Source organism: Gobius niger (assembly GCF_951799975.1).
Source record: "Gobius niger genome assembly, chromosome: 7".
In the NCBI taxonomy this organism is placed as follows: Eukaryota; Metazoa; Chordata; class Actinopteri; order Gobiiformes; family Gobiidae; genus Gobius; species Gobius niger.
The window spans coordinates 24,576,239-24,597,023 of record NC_136858.1 but is presented as its reverse complement, the minus strand read 5'-3'; the positions used below and the strand labels follow the sequence as shown (position 1 = coordinate 24,597,023).

The window sequence follows — 20,785 nt, the reverse complement described above, 5'->3', positions numbered from 1 at the left end:
AACAGTCACAATGTTCAGGGTCTTCTCTGAAAGCACATAGTAAAGTAAGGTCCAATTATTTTCTCATAAAGGTGTCTAAAAGTGAAGACAATTAATATTTAAAACAATAATTTAAAAATGTGTCAGGTTTGTGCATTCATCACTTCTTAAAGAGCAATTTCAACATTTGTAAATTGTTGGGGTGCAACATGGTGTATTTTGAGCATCTTGCCCAATCTTTATATAGACACGGTTATTAAAAGGCCATATAGTAAATCATAGATTAGAACTGAGAAAAAATATTGATATATAACCTTTATTAACATTCAAAATGAAAATGTTACAAAAAAAAAAGAAAAAAATCACTGCAGTTTTGGCACTATGCTAAGTGAGGTCCTAAATTATTAAGGTTTGACTGATTCAAGGGGAAAACAACCAAAATAGTTTATTCTCAAGGGTTATTTAAAAAAAAAAAAAAAAGGTTGTAGCTACTCCATAAAAGTCAAGAACAGGCATTTTGGTTACACTTTTGCACTGACACACATCATGGTTAAATCTGTTCGTTCTCACTGCAAACATCACAGCACAGCCTAGGGGAGCATCTCCTCTCCCTTCATTGCAAAGTACAAGTAAAGAAATGAAAATCATTTCCGCGTGACATTTACATAATTTCAGAAAAAAATAAACCTTTAGCACTTCAAAAAGTAAAATAAATAAATAAATGTTTGTGCATATTTGACACAGCATGACATATGCATACATATGTATGCGTAGATCAAACAGACACACAAACATTGTGTGTGCAGGGTTCTAACTAAAGACCGTGTATAGTAAAGATGTCCTTCACTGGACATTGTGTTGGCTCAGAGTTTATAACTGGGATACAATCCTGAGAAATGTGTGGGACACCAACGAACGTCTTCAAGCATCTCCAAAATGCACACACACACTCCATTGTGCACATGCACACAAATTAAAAAAACAACAACTGTACAATAATGTTACAAACTGCAGGTCTTTCACACCTGCAAGGATAATTCCTTAAATATTAAGTATAGTAGAAATGTAAATGAACCAGATGCATACAAATAAAATAGTTCATGTTCCACATTTCAGTACTGTTTTTGCATTTTATTTTTCTTCATGGTTTCCTTCTTCAAAATTTGTCAAGGAACGTGGCTCATGAAGGGTTGTCTTTATTGCTGCAAAGACACACAGAGACATTTAAAAAGTAACCGCTGTAGGGAGTCTATTTCACAGTAAAATCTTTACCTGGCATTAGGCATAATAACACGGAGACACGAGCAAGTCGGTGAGGACGAGGAGCTGATCATCTGTGAACTGCTGCTTATGCTGCTGCCAATTGTCATGGTGTGTACGTCTAAAATTTGATAAGGTTTTCTTCACAGTCATCTGAGAGGAATAACATGTTTTACAAACAAATTTATCATTGCACACACGTGTACTATACGATGAGCACCAGTGTGTACCTCAATAGGTTGTGTATCGTTTAGATGAGCGCTCAGGTCCATTAACAGCTGAGGCATCCACGTGGGGACATCATACGGGCTGGAGAGTATACATGCACTCAGTCCTAGGACACCAGCATGGCGTCGTACCAAATCTTTCAAAACATTACACATTGGATAAAACAAAACAAAACAAAAACTCAAGAACTTTGTTAAGTATGTTTCGCATTATTACCAGCTGAAGGTATGGGGTCCACCATCGCACCAAGCTCCCTCTTCCTCTTCTTTGGCAATCGTGTTTTACAGAGAGCTTCAAAGTGGGCCTGCATAGGACCATCCATTGACAGAAAATTGCACTGCAGGAAGCCACTCAGTGTAGTAGCACCCATTTCTCTAACCTGTAAATAAAATAGAACTGTTTCTTTATTTTGTTAATTTTACAATGTTCAGTAATGATATTTGTTATCCATAATATTGCACTGTCCCTTCTGCCATTGTCCAAGCACCAGTAGCACAACATTTAACAGGGGCCTGAAAAGGCAAACCCATATTTTTGCTTTTATGCACTGGCTAACTCTGTTTTAAACTAGATTGTAACATTTTAATTTTCTTAAGCTTTGAATATACTGGACTCTCACGGACCTCCTCCAAATGTGCAGTATACTCCAGCTGGGGCACTAAGGACCAAGGGACAGCTCTGTAGTCGGCTCTAAGCAGTGAAACACTTTGCGCCCCACATCCAAACAGCCCCCTGAGGACACGCTTTTATTCTCTGGCTTTTAATAATGTGTTGGTGTGTAGTTCACAGAGGTCTTTTATCTTCTTCTTTTTTTCCATTTAATCTGTTTTATTGCTTTTTTTGTTTGTTTTTTCCCTTTTTCTATTTTGGGTTTTAAGTATTATTTATAGTTTTATGTAGTATACTGTTCAATGTCCATCCATCCATCCATTTTCTTCCGCTTTATCCGGGGCCGGGTCGCGGGGGCAGCAGTCTCAGCAGAGATGCCCAAACTTCCCGATCCACACACACCTCCTCCAGCTGTTCTGGGGGGACCCCGAGGCGACACCAGGCCAGCTCGGAGACATAGTCCCACCACCGTGTCCTGGGCCTTCCACGAGGCCTTGTCCCACTAGGACATGCCTGGAACACCTCCCGCGGGAGGCGACCAGGAGGCATCCGGAACAGATCCGATCCGTCTGTCCATCTCACGCTCCATCCGTCCCTCACTCGTGAACAAGACCCCGAGATACTTGAACTCCTCCACTTGAGGCAAGGACTCCCCACCGACCTGAAGAGGGGAAGCCACCTTTTTCCGGTGGAGAACCATGGCCTCGGATTTGGAGGTGCTGATCCTCATCCCGGCCGCTACACACTCGGCTGCAAACCGCCCCAGTGCGTGCTGAAGGTCCTGGTTCGTTGAAGCCATCAGAACAACATCGTCCGCAAACAGCAGAGATGAGACTCTGAGGCTCCCAAACCGGACACCCTCCGGCCCCTGGCTGCGCCTAGAAATTCTGTCCATAAAAGTAATGAACAGAACCGGTGACAAAGGGCAGCCCTGGCGGAGACCAACACGCACCGGGAACAGGTCTGACTTACTGCCGGCAATGCGAACCAAGCTCCTGCTGCGGTCATACAGGGAACGGACAGCCCTTAGCAGAGGGCCCCGGACCCCATACTCCCGGAGCACCCCCCACAGGGCACCACGAGGGACGCGGTCGAACGCTTTCTCCAGATCCACAAAACACATGTGGACTGGTTGGGCGAACTCCCACGAACCCTCGAGTACCCGATGAAGGGTATAGAGTTGGTCCAGTGTGCCAATGTATAACTATCCATTATCATTTTTAGTTTTGAAGAAGATTGGTGGGACTTAACAGATACACACACACTACTTAATAATTCTATGTGCAGCACTTGGAAACTTTTTGTTGATGAAAAGTGCTTTACAAATAAAGTGGATTGACATTTCACTTACATATGAAGAAGGGATATGATCATTTTAATGGATTATCTTCATCACTGGTCTTTTCAACAGAAACCTGACTCCATTCACCCCCACACCTCTTTTCCACTGTCCTATGTGCTTTATCTTCCTTCAATCTGAACATGATCGCCATAGCAACAGATCACTGCAGCCTCCGGTTTCCATAGCAACAGGAAGAGAAACTGAGGGGAGGGGAGTCTGCTGAATCACTACAGTGAAGCTAGACACTATGAGCACCACTAGCATAAACAAGCAGGTTACAGCAAAAACCAGGCCGACTATTATATAATCAGACTGTTATGCCGTGACTGCACCACCCCAGTTTTAGCATTTCCCTTATAGAAATAGTGTAAATTGCAGCTGGGAAATTGATGGGGGGGAAAAAAAAAACGAATAATCTTAAAGCTGATTTTTCGTCAGTAGGTGTCAGTAGTGAACCCTGCTCTCCACCCCCTCTCCTCATCAACTCAATAATCTTGTGTGAAACTACAAAGTAGGAGCGATAACCGGTGTTCCATTCAGCCCCATTCATAATAATGATCCCGAGTTGTCTGTGGAATTAACATGGCTGCTCAACCTCCTCCTACGAAGCCTGTTCCTTAAAAGGGCAAAAAGGCGGATGGACCAGCTACGAGCCTCCACAGTCCTCCAGAGCCCGTCAATCATAGATTTATCACCGACTACAAAATCATGCTCCTCACATTCAAAGCCATCCATAACCTCGCCCCTCCATGCCTGACCATCTTAATATTTTTATTATTTAGGCTTCCACTTTTTATTGCTGATGAAAACCAGCTATGTTAAAAATATGACACCTAGGCCCAGCATTGTCACATGGGTCATAACAACTTTTAGAATAAAAAAACACTTGGGAGCCAGGCTTTTAGGCTTTTAAACGAGGCCCAAAGCTACATAGGAATTCTGTATATCAAGTGTCTTTTGGGGTCACAGTAATGTCAGCGTCAAGTGAAGCACATAGAAACACATGTGCAGTCATATTCTCATCCATAAGGACACATATTTGCCCCAGTTTTAACTCTGTGGTTTGCTTTGCCATGTCACTACAGCTACAGTTTAGTGCAGATCACAAGCCTCATCATTTTATAAGCGTTGCGGAGTAGGAAAATTACTTGCTTTGATTAATTTATTTTAATGCAATAATTTTACTATTTTGACACAATGCATTCCATAATATGAATATATTTTACCTCCAGTTGTTCATCCTCCAGGAGTTTAATCACCAGTGCCCGAATTGTGTTCACTAGTTTCTGGTCGCTCATGACAGTGAACAGGTTATAGAAAACCATAATCTGAAGATATGTCAGCACAGTGTATCGAGCATGCCAAGAATTACTGCTAGCAATCTGTAAAAGGATAAAAAAAAACAAGGGTTAGAACCTGTGCTAAAAAGGGCACTTCTTTTCCTTTACATTGTATTGTGATTATACACTGGCAGAATAGTTCCTGAGCTCGGTCAGGATCTAACGGGGATCTCAATTAACTAAACTCAACTGTCACTCACCTCCTGCAGCACCTCGAGAACCATGGGGATCTGCTCTGCATAGAGCAGCCCCTGGGACATGAGAGACAGGCATGTCTTTGCGTCACGTTTTAGTTCATCATAATTATCATCATTCTCTACTGGAGCAATCTAAACAAAGAATAACAGACTTTATATCTCATAACACTATTAAGAAGTGTTATTCCAAATGAATAGAGAAAGTTCTCACCTTGAAAAGCAAAGGAAGAAATCGTAACTGTTCCGTAACAGCAGTGGAAAATGACCGTCCAGCACTTGCCTTCAGCCATTTCAATACTGATGATACAAAAATGGATTTTAGTTTAAAGTCATGACATGGTACAAAAGGGCATGGTATCCAAAACAATCTCTCACCTGTTTTTAGGAGTTTTATTGCTTGGGTTCTCTCGTCCTGCTCCCCGACCTCATTCTCTTCAACCACATGATTTTGAATTTCCTCATCACCTTCTGTCAGGGGTTTCAGGCGCAACAACACTCGCTCAGTAAAATCACTGATGCGTGGAGACATGGTTGGCTCAGTGAATGGCAGATTCACATCAATCATGAAGATATAAGTAAGAACGCTGGAAAAGAGAACAAATCATATTTGCAAAATTCAAGATGAGAGAAAATGTCAGTTGGCAAAAAGCCCCAGTCAAAAGCCCCTTTGGTGTTGAAAATTGCCAAGGGCTGTAAACAATGCAATATCCTGCATTGGATTTCCAGATACTTTGTTTTTTTGTTGGCGCATTGAGTTGCCTTGTGCACAAAATGCTCGGTATAAATAAACATGCCTTGCCTATCTGCCTCTATCCGAAAACAATAAATAAATTACCTGCCAATTCTTTCTCGCACATTTTTGTAGACCTGTGTAAGTTTGGGCTCCAAATATTGCAACAATCTGTGGAGGAGCTCAGGAACACGCCACTCCTGTTGAGCAAGTCCTCCTTGCAGAACATACAAGCGACTGGAAAAATAAATGTCATTACTTGTGGTTAATTTTTAAATACTTTGATATAATCATGTAGTACTGAATTTACCAAGCATCCACAAATGATCCCCCCTCTCCATTCACTGGAGACTCCATGAGCATCTCAAACAGCCAGTGCAGCTTCCGTGGGTCTCTGCTCTCCTGCATGGAAAAAAAGTATATGTTATTATTAGCTGGCAACCCCTATGTGTCATAGTGTAAAGGACAAAGTATAAACTTACACATGCTGTAGCGATACAAGTGCCCCAATCGGCATAGGTTTCGATTGTGATGTTAGACAGTGCAGTGCGCAGTAAAGGACACAACGTGGCCCAGAGTTTCTCAACCTATAAAACCAGTTTAATTAACAATTTTGTGTTTACAATTGAAAGTAATTAAATGGCACTTGCAGGTGCACCTTTTGATAACGCCAGTGTTTGCAGCCTCGGATTAAACCAGAGATGATCTCCGCAACACAACGCTGTTTGCTCTCATGGGAGTCTGCAACCAGGCGCTCCATGTGCGGCTGCAGCAGTGGCAGGAATGCATCATGAAAGTTGCGGAACAACCCCTGACAAGATCAATGAACAAATGAGTACTTTGTAGCCAGTTTGCAAAAGACATATTGTTTTGTAATGTATTCCTACTTTGAACAAACAAAATCTGCGAGGGCTGAACGTGTCTTTGCCTTTTCGATCCTCCAGAGAGAGAAACTCAATGAACTGGTTGATAAAGGCAGGGTCTGTGAAATGGTCATATATAATCTGTTCCCTCTGTAAGTAAATATGAAAAATGTGGTTAATAGTAATACTTGAAATACAGCCATCCTGCACAACATGAGTCACTGCACATTTACCTCTGTCATTTCATCTCTACTGAGGTCCTCTTTGGGTTGTTCCTCAGATGGTGCATACACGATCAGTTCCCTAGTGTTAAAACATTACTTAAGTACAAATCTACAACAGACAACTCACAGTGAAACATTTTTTTGTATCTTACTTTGGCCAGCAGTAGTATCCCCAGTGCGTCTTTTCAACAAAGACACATTTATCCCAGGTCTCTTGTGAGCGCGGCAAACTGCTGCTGTCATACTGAAGCCACTTGTTGTCTTTTCGGTCTCCTGCTACAACATTACTGGATTCCTTGATCCCACCTACACCAAATGAGCAAAAGTAGAACATAAACGACAACATAAAATACAGTAGATGAAGGACAAAGAAGGGCAATGCTTACAAAGCTTTGAGGGACTGACAGGGACCTTCTTATGAGGTCTCTTTATCTGCTTCATGATTCCTGCTACAGCTGATATCGCCACCTAATGGTGAAAATGTAATATTTCAATATATTTCATGTTAACATGGAAATGCTTAAAGTATGTAACCAACCTTGCGAACATAGAGAGAGTCGTGATTGAGGCTTTCGACAAAGAAAGTGACAGCGGCTGGTGGGAGTTGATGGTCATCTCTCAGCAGCAATGACAAAAAGCCAATCGCAATGTGTTCAAATTTCCAAGGCCTTGAAAAGGGACACCAGAAATATGTTAAAGGTAATGAGAATTTAAAAAACAGACTGACCGCTCATCAATACATTGCAATACACTGACTTACAAGTTTCTGTTGCTCAAGTTATCCAGCATGTCGACGATCAGCTGCTTGTACCTTCTACAAAATATGAAATCTTTGTCATTGAAATGTAATCGTTGTCACATAAATAAGTACAAAAGCTTCTATGAATAAAAATAAATAAATAAATACAAGCGTGATGGAGTGTGACAGGAAACAAAAAATAATATATAGGGTTTACTCACTCTACAGACTCAGCGTTCTTCTGTTCCTGTCTTTGCAGACCTTCTGCCACGTTTTCGTCTGTGGGAACAGGCTCAGAGGGCAGTGGGGCTCCAGTGACCATCAGCTGTTTTGCCACAGCACAGCACTCGGAAGGAATCTGCCCGAGCACAAAGATAATAACAAAAAGACGCATTATTTTAATGAATATGGATCCAGTCCAATTATTATCTGAAGTGTCAACAGTATACTCGTCTCACCGCAAAGTCAATGCCAATGGTCTCATATTGACGATGTATTTTATCTGCAAGGTCATCAAACAGGCGCACAATGGAGGGCTTTTCCAAGGACATAGCTGAGCTAAGGCCAGATCGTACAATAGCAGGCCATGTCAAAGAAATACAATCCCAGTCGTGCAAATTGGCCATGCAGACACCATTATGATTCCCAAGAAGGCAGTACAAAGCACCCTAAAACATGAAGAAAAGGTCATTAAAGACAACTGAGACAACTGTCCATTAAAGTTCAGTTGACTGCTATACCTTGAACTGTTGCTGTGTGACACTGCTGTTTTCAGGGTTAAGAAACTCCAAAACATGAGGAATGAGATCTCTGCAGCAGAAATTGTAGGTTCCCAGAGCAGTGAACAACACAGTTTGAGCCCTGTTTCGGATCTGTGAGATAATCATGTTTCATCTCACAATCAGTTTATAAATCCTTGAATACAATTTTCACACAGATTCCCTAAGATGAACTTACTTGACTGTAGGTGCTTGTGGAAAGCCTCAAAAGATCTTTCATCAGGTCTTGGTGAATGCTTTTATATGGACTACCTTCCACTGTCAGCTTCCGCAACTACAAACAGCACACATTAAGTATACATCGAATACCCTCTATCAAATAAAGAGGAAAATTACGTACTTCATGCTGAAGCATAACACGATCTATCAGCAGTGCTCTGATGTGCTGCTTTCTGCCGTGAAGCTGCAATTTTAAGTATTTTGTCAAATGAGAAACATTGCAGTGTGACCCTGTGGGCAATGTTAAAACATATACAACACTCACTCTATTCTCCATGGATTTCTTGACAAGATTAAAACTTTTCCAGCGAGAATCAAACTCGTGCTTGTGCGAACCTTTGAAGTGCAACAAATCACTGATGATCTGGAATACAAACATTTTTATTAAAAGCTCACTTGCATGTTGACATACAATTACAAAATAAACATGCAATAGATAACAAAACAACACAACAAGTATAAAATATATATATATCAGTAAGTATTTAAGTTGAGAAAAGCCTCACTTTAATGATGGAGAAGAGAGACTTTGTGTCATCCTCAGTGTGCTCCAGGATGTAGTCTACAATCACAAAAAAGAAGTAAATTGCTTGTCTAAAATTGAGCTTTATTCTTACTATAGTACTTATACTACAACAAAAGTGTTAAGACGTACGCAGCAACTGCCTCATCACACGACAGATTGCATCTCTATAGTTCTCTCTGGAGTGATCTGAAAGACACACATCGAGACTTCAGAACAACATCTAAAAAATAATATATATTTACCTAATACGAAGATTAAATGATCATACCATACTCCATCCCTGTATAAAAAGTGGTTTCATTCAAGTTCACCAAACTCTGGACCCTGAGGATTATTTTATTTTGAATTACTTGACATATCACTTTTAGATGGCATTTAATGAAACAGTGCTGCTCCTTACAAGTCAGGGATGGGCTCTCCTTTTAAAGGCGGCATGAGGCTTCCTGCTCCTAAGAGGCAGTGTTGGACAATGGCGAGACTTTGCAGGACATCATCTCTGAAAAACAAAAGAACACAGCAGCAAATGTAATGTTTATTGTATTTTGCCATATGATAATCAATATGTTCTACCTAGTTCCAAGGTGCACTGCCTACTGTACATCTGGCATAGGACTACAGATGAAAACTAGCCTTTTGGCTAACTCTGGCATATATTAAAGTTGAGCTGTTATGTTAATATGCACTGTCTTTGTAAATAAATGAATGAATAACTATATAAAAGGTACATGTGAATCACTGTATTTGAATTCACTGTAAAGCACTTTGTGTCACGTTTTGGATGAAAAGCGACTTATAAATTAAGTTTGAGTGATTGATTAATCTGTTGCGTCTTTTTTGCGTCAAAAACTGAAGCAAAATAACTCAGTGAAGCCTGGTTTTACTTTAAACTCCAACTGCTCATTGCACACTGTACTTTTTGCTCAATTATGAATTTTCCATGGGGAGAAGTGTAATCCGGATGCCTTCAGGCACATGCGACAAAGGTTGCTTTGCTAATAGTGCGCCTGGGCCAGGTTAGCAGCGTACAGATACATGCAGGGCGCTGACATTATAACCCCATTATAAACCCCTGTCCTGCTGCTCAGTGCGAACACTAGCAGAGGGGAAAGGGAGTTTCTGTGACTGGGGGAGGTTCAGGGATTAGCCCCAAAAACTGTTTGGTGCAAAAAACGCCTTATGTTGGATTGTACCTGCTCAAGTCCTGTTCTCCTTGGGCAAATCTCTGAAGGCGTTGAAGTTCAGGCTGGAGAATGAAGTCCAGGAGGTAAAAAGCAAAAGAAGTCTCCTCAACACTGGGGACATGCCACCGAATATCCAAGTTCCATAGATCACCAGGTCGACCCCAATCCTTTAAAAGACAACGTTGAATATCGAAATCACAATCCCATCAGAAACAGCTATTTAATGGTCAGGTCTACAGCCGACTCTGTGGCAGTAAAAAGGGTTTGAAGTCTGGTAAAATGTTATTATTTTGTATGTTTAATTGCCCTGAAGAGGGACATTTTCTAGTTGAAGCTTTATTTAAAGATTTATTTAAAATGTCAATTATGTCTATATTATTATAAAGCATATTAGTAATTCTGCTATATTTATTTGTTTGTATTAAGAATAAAAGCCAAAGCAAATCAGAAATAAATATCAGATTAAAAATTGAGATTGTTTTTGCCATTTCATTTTTGATACGATTTGTTCCAAGTTTAAAAGCACTGTTTCGTACTCTTCGTCAACAAAATTACTAACAACTGTCATTGACAGCTGAGGATTTTAAATAGTAAGCTAGGCAAGACACTAGCCTCAACTGAGAAAGTGCCGTAATGGGATCACAGTAGAGGTTGTTACTGACTTAAGAGCAACAGGGAACTAATCACATCAGCTGTAAGCCAGAGCTGTGGAGAGCATATGTGTCGCCATTAAAACAAGGGTCCTAAAAACAGCAGTCTCAAAAACCCGTGAGAAATACCTTAATAGGCAGGTAGTCGCTGATGGGTTGGTGGAAGCCCCCGGGCACACTGCAGTACTCCGTGGGGTAGATGAGAGTAGAGGAGCGAAGAATGTGGTGCAGCAGGTTGCAGGAGAGCGTGTAGCCCTGCTTACATTTGAGGTGGAGCGTCAGCTGCAATATCTGCACCAGCTCAGAACGATAGGGCAAAACTTTGTCGCCATCCACTCGGGTGACCTGCGTCGAGAGGTTAAAAGCTTAGGCCAAATAAGCCACAGGGAATAAAATGAGGAAAGTTGGGCAAAATCACCTCAGACAAGAGCTGCAGATTCCACAGAAACTCCTTGTCGAGCTCCTCTTCGTTTAACACTTCCTCATCTGTGCAGGATAAAGCCAGAGTTTACAGCAGCCACAAAGTTTATACCAAAACAAATTTCCGAAAGAAAATGCAACTTCAATGCACTTACGGACTGCAATTTGGTTTATAGCGTTGCAGCAATGTGGCACAAAAACCTTAAGTGCTTCTGCTGGGTGACACTACAAAGGAAGAGAGCACAAGGATGATGACATGGAACTAAGTGATGCCCTTTAGTGTGTTCAGAAGTGTGTCTCTCTCTATTTAACCCTGTGTCAATGTCAAACTGTAAATAATAATGATTATAAGTCTGTTTCCGAAAAATGTTAAAACTATTTGATTTTTTATTTTACAAAATTCCACTCACGTTGATATAGAAGCAGTACCTTTCTGTTTCAAAGACGATTAATCAAATTTACCAGAGCCCTTAACTTGTACGCATGTTCAAAGACAACTACAACACTAACTAAATGTTGTCCTTTTGGTCCATATTTTCTTAAAGTTCATTATTGTAGAAATTTAACTACAGGAAAAAAAGACTTTTATGTATCAAGACCACAACAAAATAGAAAAAGAAGAGACAGGCCTGAAAACATTGTACACTGTATGCAATTCAAAGGGACTCACTTTGGCAGCAGCTCTGCACATGTCTGCGACCATCCTCCCTGCTACACGAGTCTCGAAGATGTTGGTGGTTGCAAAGTTGAACACTTTCTCCAAAGCCACCTGTTAAAATGGTCAAACTCTGCATTAGAACATAATGTATACACAAAAGACCGATATAGGTAGTGGCCCTTATTTATTAACGTTGCGCACAAAAATGGTGTATGTTTTGGTGTATTGTGATTATACACAAGAGGACGCGCGGCATTTATGAACCTGTGGTTACTGCTCTAATCCTGCCGTACACACGAGCAGCTGATGATAAATGCCACGGTGAAATCCCAGCGTCATTTGAATGAAATGCCCAAAAATATGTATCAAGAGGCCTTACCCATGGGTTTGACGACATGCAGACACAAAACACGGCAAAAAAGAACATTACTCGGACCAGGAAATAATAAATTAAAGCAAAACAAATGATAATTTTGCGCATTAGGAAGAGAATATAGAATAAGTCAGTAACCCACATTAACCTTATAGCCAATCCAAGATCACATTCACTAAATAAATAAATAAAAGTTATCTTTATTAAATAGAGCGCGTGGTCAGCAGACCCTGTGCACAGACCAGGGCCTCGCTCAGACCCAGGTGAGTCCCGGTACACAGCAGTGGGGCGCGTGTGAGGCGGGGAAGCCATTCACACAATGTTTGCGCCACGGTTACTGTGGTCTTTTGTGTTAAAAACAGAACACAAAAGAAATAAATAAATACCATGAGCGTCGCTGTGGCCCGCTGCCCAGGCAACACTTAATCAAAGCCTGCCCATAAATATTAACGCTGTAGCCTTGTTTACGTCCGGATTGATGAATGCCAAAACAGGCAGTGATTTTTCGTACACCTCACATACGCTCTGATTTTGCCGTACACAAGTTTGATGAATGAGGGACATGTGTGTAGAGTAACAGTAACCTTGAAGATGTCCAATGAACACTGTGTCAGGATGGTGCTAAAAGTCGAGGACAGTCCAAGTTCGACCAGACTTTCCAGATGAGTCATTTTTTCTGTCTCCGTTTCCTCACGGGTTTGTTCCAAAGTACTGCTGTCTATCAGGGCAAAGCATCTGCACAGACCATAAAAAAATAGTAATCAAATACAGGATTAGAGAGAAAATGTATGTAGCACATGAAGCTCATCAACAAGCATTGAAAATGTAATATTTTTGAGGCTGGGCTTTGATTGGCAGGTCAAACAGAACTATGGAGGAGTGATGCAGTTCTGCCTGCTCCAGAAGGGCGGAGTGTACAGCAAAGATACCCTTTTAACAGCGCACTAACACCAGCAGTGGCAAGAGTAGTACGAGCCACCAGTTTGCATTCATTCCCTATGGAATGAAGGCGATCACCGGAAATACGCATGAGAGCGGCGCGATGCATCAACAACAGAACAAGCTCAGACAGACACATAATTGGCTCACACACTTTGGCTGCATCTCAAACCCCACTTCCATGTGCTCCGCCACCGGGAGGAAACTAGAACTAGCTAAGCGACGGAAAGTGATTTTATTAATTTTTTTTTAAGTCTCTGCTGACACTATGAGGAACACGCTCTGTAGGAGTCGTCAGACAGACTACATAGATTATATTAAGTTCCTGTTACAAATATAATTGGGGAGGAGTGAAGAATCATGGTCTACAGTATGTCTATCATACAAGACAGCTAAATGGTATGTAAATGGTAAAAACATGTTCAGCAAAGTAGCGTGCAGACCAAAAATGAGAGACCAGATTCACTCACCTGTCCATGAACTGAAGGACAAAATCTTCAAACTCTGCAGAAGCTGAGCACATCTCACGCTCGATCTAAAAATCAGAAAAAGTACAATTACATTCAGTTAAAAATAAGAACAAGCTTTATAAAGAACTCATCATTCACCTCTGTTAAGTCTGTTCTTTCATGGAGGGCAAAGGAGCAGTCAGCTAAAGGCACAAGGGTCACAAATGTAGCAATGAACTGGAATGTGATCTGTGGGCACATTACAATAGATCACTTCATGTCATTAGGCTACTGGTCTGGATGAGTATTAATTGCTACAGAGGGATGGACTACCATGCACTTGCTGAAGTCATTTGGGTCTACGCCAGGCAGAGCCCTCATGAGCAGTGGCAACATGTGAGTGGGCCCCTCAGGAAAGTAGCGGCCACCGGATACTAGACTGCGCGCCACTCCAATCATGCAGCTTAGAGTGGCCGTGAGCTGATGGGGCTCTGTCAGCGTCTCCAGAGCGGGGTACGTCCTGCAATTAGAAAACAAATTAATCACAGTTTTTAGAGCGTGATGGTATTAAGAGCGTTGAAATAATTTAAGTTTAATTTAAGTAATAACTTACTTTTCTAGCACTGGTGGGATGACCAACTCGGGTCTCATCAAAGCAAGGTTTTGCAATGCTTTTGCGGCATCCAGGCTGCCCGTTTTGCTAAACATGGCGAGCAAAACTGGCTCCATCATACTGTTTACAAATTCGGTGATGTCCTGCTCTGTGAGCTTGTGACTGTCGGGAATAGGGGTGAGCCAGGTGGGCTTTCTGTAGCGCTCTCTGTGCAGCCTGCGCACAACACTTGCAGGGAGTCTATGGAGCATCTTCATTAGCTTCATCTGTAAATGGTCATAAAGGGCTTTTATAAAAAACAATCATAAGCTCCTCAGTTGATGTATAAATAATTGTGTTATGGAGCTGAATTATATATTATTTTGATTGATTGTTTAATTGTTTAACCATATACAACAGTGTTCGTGTTTTGTTACCTACTTAGGGACTAAATGTGTAAGTTAGTGTTCATGTTATAACCTGGCACCAAGTATTTGTCCTGACTTTGCCTTGGTCAATGTTTTGTAGATGTACTGTCCCTGTTCAAAAAATGCATGCAATACCGTATTATATCATACAACGCCATATACAAAACCACACGAAAAAGTAGTATATTAATGTGCGCCTCTCAGCACTGGCTCCAGAACAATCTGACCGAGGGTGCATCCGAGGAAGCAAGCATTTTAAAATGAGGTTGCAATGCACCCTTTTGGACCCTGAAGATCCGGGCCTGAGGCCTTTATAACAGTTTCAGCCAAAAAAGGAGTAGAAACATGTTGTTTGAGGCAAGATGACAATAATGCATCACTAATAAAGCTACATGATAAGTGTTATTCAAGAATAATAAAGTTTACAGAATGTGATGACTGTTCACAATGGCGTTTTACATGTCATTTTTGTTTGAGAATATTTATTATGATTATTTATTATGATGATTATTATTATTATATATAATAAATCAATTATAAATTGATAAACTTTGTTTAAATGTTTAACTTGTAAACACATTATAAAATGTGTTTCCACATATTTGCCAGCCAAAAATAAACTTACTGAGTCATTGCTGAGCCATTAATAGTGTTGGGTAAGACACATGTTGATGCCTGAGCATTGAAATGTAATGGAGGGGGCTCCTCAAAACAGAATGGTATGTGGCTGTGCCTCCTGTGACCTTTAATAACATTGTGGGTAAACTCACATGTCTCAACAACATCCTGCTGTAAACCAATACAGCCAACAACCAAGAAAGCTTCTCAGAAAAAAACAACGTGTGACTGTGCCCTCCGTCAGCAGGACAGTGATGTTGCCATTACCACATATTGGAGGATCAGTGTTAGACAAGCTAACTGGAGCATTTACACTCCCGGAGGGTAGACAATTTTCTTTGGACCAACATAACAGTCTCTTTGTTGCTGTTTAATAACTCAGTAAGAATGATATAATATCTTCATATAACTTGTGAAGCATTCAAATCACTTACCAACCAGCGACCATGGTTTGATGGGTGAAAGAAAGAGGTAATACTCTTGAACAGGCCACTGAGCTGAGCTTGCGCCTGTTTGTCGGGTCCTCCCTGAAACATGCAAGTAATGTAAAAGTCAATAAATCTTTATGTCACATAATACTGTTGTGATTAAAACTGTTAACGTACCAATAAGGCCGAAACCCACAACACAGCATGGTTGATATCATATGCATTGGTGATGTATCGGGGCACGATCATCTGACTGGTGCCAACTGGAAGATTTAAGCTTCTTAATATTCTTGTAAAAATCTGGAAAAATAAAATGCAAATCAACTATTAAATTGTTGAAATATAACATTTATGCTCAGCTGTCTTATAGGTCTAAAATGTTAGTAAAAAACAAACCTGAAAAATGTAACCCACTTTCTAAAACTGACTGATTGCCAAATCAACAAGGAAACTTGAGAATTAGTTTCCACAAGCATCCATGACCATGCAGTAGTCTCACATGGTGTGTTTCGCAAACCTCACAAGTGGCAGACTGTACTGTAAATAAACTTACCTTGGGAATATACGGAGTCCAGTCAATGTAGCCAATGTTGTCATTAGCCAGACGGGCAAAGAGGCTAACCAGATGCTACACAAACAAACAGAACACTTCTAAATAAGCACAAGATGCTGTCCTTTACTTTACAAAACATGTCATCTTTCATCTTACCACTTCCCAGCTTGGGAGGTTCTGCACAGACACCCATAAGCTCAACATTTCCTCAAACCACAACCTGATGACAAACAAAGATCTTAATACTGTGTACAAGTGAATCAATCCAATCACAGTTTTAAATAAAACATACTTGAAACCCTTTTCATGCAGCTCTGGTGGTAAAGTTGTAGGCAAAAAGAGCTCAAAGTAGCTGATTGCTCTTTGCATTGTCACATCAAAAGGACATAAAAAAGGTCTCCACTCATCTAACATCTCCTGAGTTGCAGAGTCTGAAAAATACCTGCATACAAGCCAAAAATTTAGTATAATATGGGGGAATAAAAACAGAGTATTAGCATCACAAAAATGAATTAGCCGGCTAGAAGAACGGTGTTAAATGTTATATGTGTGCCTATAACATTTAACTAACATTTAACTAATTGAACATATCAAAGCTCGTTGCATCTTACAACCCTCAAATGTAGATACTCTGGCATTGTTTTATATAGCAGGGAAACATGACATAAGGGGTTATTAGTCGTTCGTTTTCATAATCTCCCATTTTTTGCTTCTAACATGTCAAAACTTCTGTGTTGCTGCTGACCAGTGTCTCTGCACTTGACCACATATCACTCTTCCTTCTTACCGTAACAGGAAACTTTCAGACAAGACAGAATTAGAGGAGATAATAAGATTATCTGCGTAAGAGCGCACAGTGCCCAAGAGCTCCCTGAGATGTCTGCCGAGCTATGGTGTGCAGTGGTGATTTTCTACATTTCCTGATGTTTATATAAAGGCAATGATTAAGTATATTGAGCCAAAAAATATACAAAGAAAGAGTAATACAGAGAATACTCACGGTCTGCAGTTTTTTACCAGTGCTCTGATCACATTTTCCACAGAGCTGCAATGAAAAGCAATAATGTCAGTCAGAGCAATCCGTATGCATTCGATGACTGATGTGAAGACATATTTATATTACATGTCAACATGCCTTGCGTCGAACAGTAGCACATTTTAACAAATTTTATCTAAAGATGTATCAGTTTATGTCAGCTATTTTCACTGCCAACTTGCATGACTAGTATTGCTCATTTCCTTTAGTTTCCACTCCAGAGAGCTTATTAACCATCACACCTGACAAGGTTATCTTCACTTACAGATGACATGTGGTCACATAACCACTTTTAAAGCCCCTGACCAATATAACTACAGCTTTTCAGCTACCCTTGTGCTCACATGCAAGCTCAAGCCATGCCTCAGTGGAAACTCCTAAGAATTTGCCTCAACTGTTAATTACTACATGTATTCCTACACAGCACAGGCAAGAAGTTCAATAATATCCAAATTCCTCATGCCATTTTAGTCACACTTCAACCATCTCCACAAATGTCCACATCACACAGGTCAGGGTTAAAATCATGCATTCAAAGTGTTTTCAATAAAAGCCACCTGGGTCAGTAGATGAGTATTTTGTTACACAAGGGTGAGACATACAAGGTTTAAGAACCCCAGGTCTACAATGCTTGGAATCTGTGTCAGATATCCACAATTAAAAGTTGGGACAAAACTAAGAATTTTCTCCTCGTAGCCCCTAAAAGACGTTTGAAAAATTGTTCATGTCAACTAACGTCTGCAAGGCTGCAGCCCACCACCAATCAACAGTCAGTGTAAGTAATCATTACTCATGCAAGCAATGCACCATTTACAAATTTGTTCTTAAGACTTTGAATATTTTTTATAATCCAAAACAGTTGAATACACGGATGAATCCCAGAGAAGCCTATCAGAGTAGATAAAGGGGATAGAGATTTGAGAATCTGTTGGCTGCAGTGCGACAGTCTCCAATATGAGTGGAATGTTAACATTGATGATAAAGGGGTTTTGATCCTTGTACAAGCTGCATATGGGATGGCCATTTTGTGATTTTACATGCATTTTATCAAAGGAAAAAACAAGTGCCCCACAGGATTATTTCAAAATAAAACACAAGGAGGAATATATTTCTTACCGCCTTTGAACCAATTTTAGTATTAAGTTTTTAGAGGATGTGCGAGCCCGAGGAGAACTGAATGTAAAAGGAGACAGAGGCAAAAAGATTGTTTTCAGCACAAAACGCCAATCACCCTGACTATTACCAAAACTTCACCTGTCCATTTTACAATTATCTTTTTATGGACATGTGCAACAAATTAAGCAGCTTGTTTTAAACCATAGTGGCGCATACGCAATATGCAAAAATATGTAACAAACAATGTTCCCATAACACCATAAAAGAGCACCTCGCACTGCTGACTGTAAGAGCTTCACAGATTTTTCCAATAGACGCTACAATTCCTTGAATAATCTACATATCATCACTAATGCATATTCAGTACACTTGGTTTACTATGTCTGACTAAAATTTGCTTGTCTATGGATATTTTTCTGAGCTGAACAAAATTGATTGAAATAGCAGAATCTGCAAACGAGAACAGACATACTTAGGAAACCAATTGAGACCCAGATGTTCTGTCTTAGAATACAGTATCCGGTCATGCAGCTCGTACAGGGGCCTCCATGGCAATTCAAGGTCTTCCCTTGAAAGCAATTCTTTTTTTCTGAAAAATACAGATACAGATAATTATTATTTAATTACAAATAACAATTCTAAATGAGATCCACAAACAGCATCAACGTCTAGTACATTCTGTAATGACTGAGTGCAAGTGCAAGTTTTAAAACGTCTCTCACTTCAGGAGGTTGATGAGAAGACGAGAAAAGCCTTGCATCATACTGATCTCCAGTTTGGGGATGGTCACCAGCTCGTAGAGCAATTTGATAAACAGCACATGGTCTTCTTTGCTGAACTTCCGACCGTATAGACGCATATACCTATGAAGTTTAAAGGAGAATGTTATTTTATTTATAAATGACAGTCAGGTGACAAGCAAACAACATTTGAAAAGTGCAATAACACAAGCCATAAGAATCTGGGTCAACCCCACATACTTTCCGACACTCTGAGCCGGTAGTGACTCACATTTGGACAAGGCCAATGAGGAATGACACAGATTAAACAGAGCCCAGCAATGTGAAACTTGCAAATGAGCACCTACTACATTAACAATGTATTATTTCATAGCTTATTGTGGGGGATTAAAACGAACATCCTAAATCTGAAGAATTCGTTTATGCATGATCTGGATTATAATTTTATATTATTAATAATCATCATCATCCAATGCCGTCAGCTGATTGCATTTCTAAGCAAACATAAACACAAGGAACCATAAGGACACCGAAATTGCTCCTCAGCACCAAGACAGATATTGAGATAAATGAACACCTTTCTTTTTTTTTCTATATTACAAATATGTTACAGTTGTTACATTTCACTCAATGAAATCAATACTTACGTGGAAAGTTTCCTTGTCCAAAAGAGTACACCGGGCCATATTTCTCTCAACTGGACGGCTCGTGCTAAGTTACCTTTAATTCTACTCAAAACATCGTTTGACTCTTCGTCCAACCTATCCGCATATGGCAGAAGTTTGTTGTATACAATGTCCTTCTGAGGTTGAAATCCCAATGTAACGCTCTGTGTCCTTTTCATATTACTAATCCTAAAATGGCTAGCTCTGTGATGCTAGCAAACTGCACTTTGCAAAAGTTAGTCTTGTGCTGCCGTCTTCCAGGACACTAATGACGAGATTGAATGATAACAACCCTCTGTGCCCAATAACAAGACTGTAATGGGTCACGATGACTCAGTTATGAAATCCATAAGTTCCAGACATGCTAGGTAGCCATTTAGCTGAAGTTGTGTTAGCTCACTTCCAGTAAAAAAATGGCAAATACCATATTCGATCTGTAAGAATGAAAAGGCTTAGAAAACTCCAGCGAGTCTGCAGATAGATTAGCACCGAAATCTCTCACCACTAGACAAATCAAAAATATCTGAACCAGCTAACGGCGTGGCTAAAGTTAGCTCTTCACTACAAAAGCACAGTCATGTCCCAAGGACTGTCAACGTCGACTGATTCATCCAACTACAGCCCTAGCAGCGGCTTGACGCCACCCAACCGTAGACCGTAACTACAATTCCCAGGATGCAACTCTTCATTCATGCTTTTTATAAACACCTTATCCTTTGGCACTAAACGGCATGCTAAACGGGATGACCTTAAATCCAGCTCCTCCTGTCCTCCTGTCCTCCTCATAGCGCGTGGGTGTTACAAAACAAAAGGTGTTTCCTTTGATTATTTGGTTTGTAATAATTATTAATAGTAATATAAAATTATATGTGGGAATTGTTGTGTGTTAGTAATATATACATTT

General features: G+C 40.4%; 1 protein-coding gene across 1 annotated transcript; it reads right to left on the bottom strand.

Annotated features, from left to right (window-relative positions):
- Nucleotides 1-346: 346 nt before the first annotated feature.
- psme4a (proteasome activator subunit 4a) lies at nucleotides 347-20,478 on the bottom strand. Its single transcript, XM_079559828.1, has 47 exons — nucleotides 19,864-20,478; nucleotides 19,199-19,339; nucleotides 18,949-19,065; nucleotides 17,325-17,369; nucleotides 16,617-16,766; nucleotides 16,481-16,544; nucleotides 16,325-16,399; nucleotides 15,949-16,071; nucleotides 15,778-15,870; nucleotides 14,319-14,584; nucleotides 14,039-14,225; nucleotides 13,865-13,954; nucleotides 13,727-13,791; nucleotides 12,902-13,052; nucleotides 11,957-12,055; nucleotides 11,442-11,511; nucleotides 11,285-11,352; nucleotides 10,996-11,211; nucleotides 10,226-10,383; nucleotides 9,436-9,531; nucleotides 9,304-9,359; nucleotides 9,165-9,221; nucleotides 9,016-9,071; nucleotides 8,775-8,873; nucleotides 8,631-8,693; nucleotides 8,469-8,564; nucleotides 8,252-8,383; nucleotides 7,970-8,179; nucleotides 7,733-7,869; nucleotides 7,533-7,586; nucleotides 7,311-7,440; nucleotides 7,159-7,240; nucleotides 6,925-7,078; nucleotides 6,782-6,851; nucleotides 6,573-6,698; nucleotides 6,344-6,496; nucleotides 6,168-6,272; nucleotides 5,996-6,087; nucleotides 5,791-5,922; nucleotides 5,331-5,539; nucleotides 5,167-5,252; nucleotides 4,959-5,087; nucleotides 4,645-4,800; nucleotides 1,684-1,846; nucleotides 1,470-1,603; nucleotides 1,252-1,392; nucleotides 347-1,181 (listed from the first exon to the last, which is right to left on the bottom strand). Exons 1-46 carry the CDS (start codon nucleotides 20,058-20,060, stop codon nucleotides 1,258-1,260), a joined length of 5,487 nt encoding a protein of 1,828 aa, XP_079415954.1. The 5' UTR covers nucleotides 20,061-20,478; the 3' UTR covers nucleotides 347-1,181; nucleotides 1,252-1,257.
- Between the last annotated feature and the right edge of the window lie 307 nt (nucleotides 20,479-20,785).

What these genes read in the sequence shown, in the direction of transcription:
- psme4a (XM_079559828.1), bottom strand. Translation starts at nt 20,060, where the DNA reads ATGAAAAGGACACAGAGCGTTACATTGGGATTTCAACCTCAGAAGGAC. An exon ending in AACACTGGCGTTATCAAAAG is followed by an intron (nt 6,273 to 6,343) that starts GTGCACCTGCAA and finishes CTGGTTTTATAG; the next exon opens with GTTGAGAAACTCTGGGCCAC. An exon ending in ACGATACACAACCTATTGAG is followed by an intron (nt 1,393 to 1,469) that starts GTACACACTGGT and finishes TATTCCTCTCAG; the next exon opens with ATGACTGTGAAGAAAACCTT.